This window comes from Salmo salar, chromosome ssa01 (genome assembly GCF_905237065.1).
Source record: "Salmo salar chromosome ssa01, Ssal_v3.1, whole genome shotgun sequence".
NCBI classification, from domain to species: Eukaryota; Metazoa; Chordata; class Actinopteri; order Salmoniformes; family Salmonidae; genus Salmo; species Salmo salar.
Genome location: NC_059442.1, coordinates 110,630,282 through 110,632,651, shown reverse-complemented (window position 1 = coordinate 110,632,651; position 2,370 = coordinate 110,630,282). Strand labels below are relative to the sequence as shown.

Below are 2,370 nucleotides of genomic sequence, written 5' to 3'. Positions count from 1 at the left end.
GCTGATTACGTAGTCGCTGATCTCTAAACTGCATGGATAGACATTCCACGCTCGCAACCAATTAATGATGCGCCAATGTCAACATTTGATTTATATATCGCCTAAACCGTAAAGCGGGGTTATTGTTGGGGTAGCTAACCAGAAACCTAAACAAAAGCCTGCTGCTTTCTCCATCAGCAGTGGTAGGTTCATCACTTCAATAAGAATCTTATGTCTGATTTATTATGCGGAACGTTTGCTTCAGTAGTAAATGCGCTATGCTTCATGTAGCTAGCTATGTTTGCTAGTTTATTATTCATAACGTTGTTAGCCTTGTATTGTTAACCAACGTTAGCTAGCTAGCCATGCTAATGTAATGACAAAGATTTGTATAACGTGTTCTATCTGTGCTAATGCTGCACAGCTAGCTAAATGTATTTTGAAGAAATATTGCTGGTCATTTGGGACTGTATTTTTCCGCAATCCACGACCATGAACGTGGTGATCATGATTTGCCGTTGTGTATACCTCTTCCTCAGTTGGAATGGCAGCCTCCTCCTCCTCCTCCTCTGCCGGAGGGGTTAGTGGGAGCTCCGTGACTGGCTCTGGATTCAGCGCGTCAGAACTCATCCCCCCGCGTAAGGTCCTCTACACTTATCCCAAAGGAGCCGGGGAGATGATGGAAGGTAGGCTTTCTTTGACACAGGCCAATCACCAGTGGCTTTGGAATATAGGTTCAGAACGTTGCAAGAGACAGACCAGTGATGAGGATTCTTTGGAGTTCTAGAAAACCTTGTCTGTTCTGTACATTCTAGCTGCAACATTCTGAACATGTTCTTGGCTCTGATTACGATATTAATCTGCTCATATCCCATACACAGTGATGCTGTGTGTTTCAGATGGATTAATGCTTCTGTGTGTGTGGTTAGCTACTGTACATGTGTTTGTTTCTGAGTACAAGGCCCTTCTGTACATCTGCCTAGCCACACTTCTCTTACAACTATTCTATCTGGCTTCAAGTCAAGTGTAGCTTGTCTGGATTTTACCCACAAGATAAACAATGAGTCCCTGGAACTTTTCACTGTTCCCTTAATGACCTAGCTACCATGCGTCATAGTTGGATCTTCCTCCAGGAGGACGTGCGCTGCTACCAGCGACAGTCAATGCTCTGCCCCAACGTCACCCCACAAATCGCATCGCCAGTGTGCCCCACTTCCCTCACACCCAAATCAATATGGCTTCAAGTCAAGTGTAGTTAGTGATCCTTTGATCTGGAGTTGGTGACCCACGATCCTTTGAATCATAGTTGGATCTTCATCCAACAGGACGTACATGGGCACCAGCAAGCAGTCAGTGCTCTGCCAATGGGTCAGCCCACAACACCCACCACCAGTTTTGTCACATCACACAAGAGGATCTGTTTGTTTGAACCCAAAGGGCCATCTGGCTCCTTGCCCCTGCTTTTTGCATCCCAAATGACACCCTATTACCTACGTTGTGCACTAATCTTGACCAGAGCCTTATGTGCCAAAGTAGTACACTATATTAGGATAGGGTGTCCCATCCTTTGTTACCTCATAGACCCCAAATCAAACATTGTGTTGTAATGAATGTCTTAGTTTGGATCATTGTGCTGGAAAGCACTGGGTGTTCAGAGGACTAATGGGCTCACTGTTAAGTGGGACAGCAGTGAAGCTGGTGGCCAGGTTTGGGCTTCTATTCTGCTTTGTTTTTGGGGACTGTCCCATAGGGCGGCGCACGATTGGCCCAGTATCGTCCGGGTTAGGGGAGGGTTTGGCCGGGGTAGGTCGCCCTTGTAAATAAGAATATGTTCTTATCTGACTTGCCTAGTTAAATAAAAAATATCTATAAAAGAAATGATAAATAAATGGCACCCTATTCCCTACACCAGGGATCATCAACTAGATTCAGCCGCGGGACGATTTTTGTTTTTACTTGAGTGGATGGTCGGGGGGCCTGAACATAATTAGAAATCATTTGTAGACTGCAAATTGACCGCAAGAAGACCAAACAGATTGTTTTAGTCAAATATTATATCAAACCTTGCTTACTTATATACTGTATATGATCAGATGTGTCTCTCTGTTATGCATAGGAATACTTGGGAACAGATTTCCAAAAAATTTTATCACTTGGAGCTGATGTTTTTAGTCTTTTGGCCAACAATGAAAATGGGGGGGACCGAATTCAGTCCGTGGGCCACCAGTTGGAGAACCTAACCCTACATTGTGCACTAATATCATATGGGCCATGGTCAACAGTAGTCCACTATCTAGGGAACAGAGTGCCATTTGTGACACATTGTGTTCTAGTTGATTATTTTGGCTAGTCTTTTTATTCTCCAGTTTGTTTACTTCTCAATCCTAGCAA

The 2,370-nt window shown here is 44.2% G+C and overlaps 1 protein-coding gene across 2 annotated transcripts in view; it reads left to right on the top strand.

The window, feature by feature from the left end:
* The first annotated feature begins 22 nt into the window (after positions 1 to 22).
* LOC106594499 (anaphase-promoting complex subunit 16) overlaps positions 23 to 2,370 on the top strand; it is a 3,523-nt gene continuing 1,175 nt past the window's right edge. Inside the window, exons 1-2 of one of the 2 annotated variants that reach the window (XM_045687459.1) lie at positions 23 to 182; positions 519 to 665. In XM_045687459.1, coding sequence (XP_045543415.1) covers positions 524 to 665 — 142 coding nt within the window. In that variant the 5' untranslated portion in view covers positions 23 to 182; positions 519 to 523. The remainder of the gene's footprint in view (positions 183 to 518; positions 666 to 2,370) is intronic. The other variant, XM_045687462.1, reaches the window with a different exon arrangement.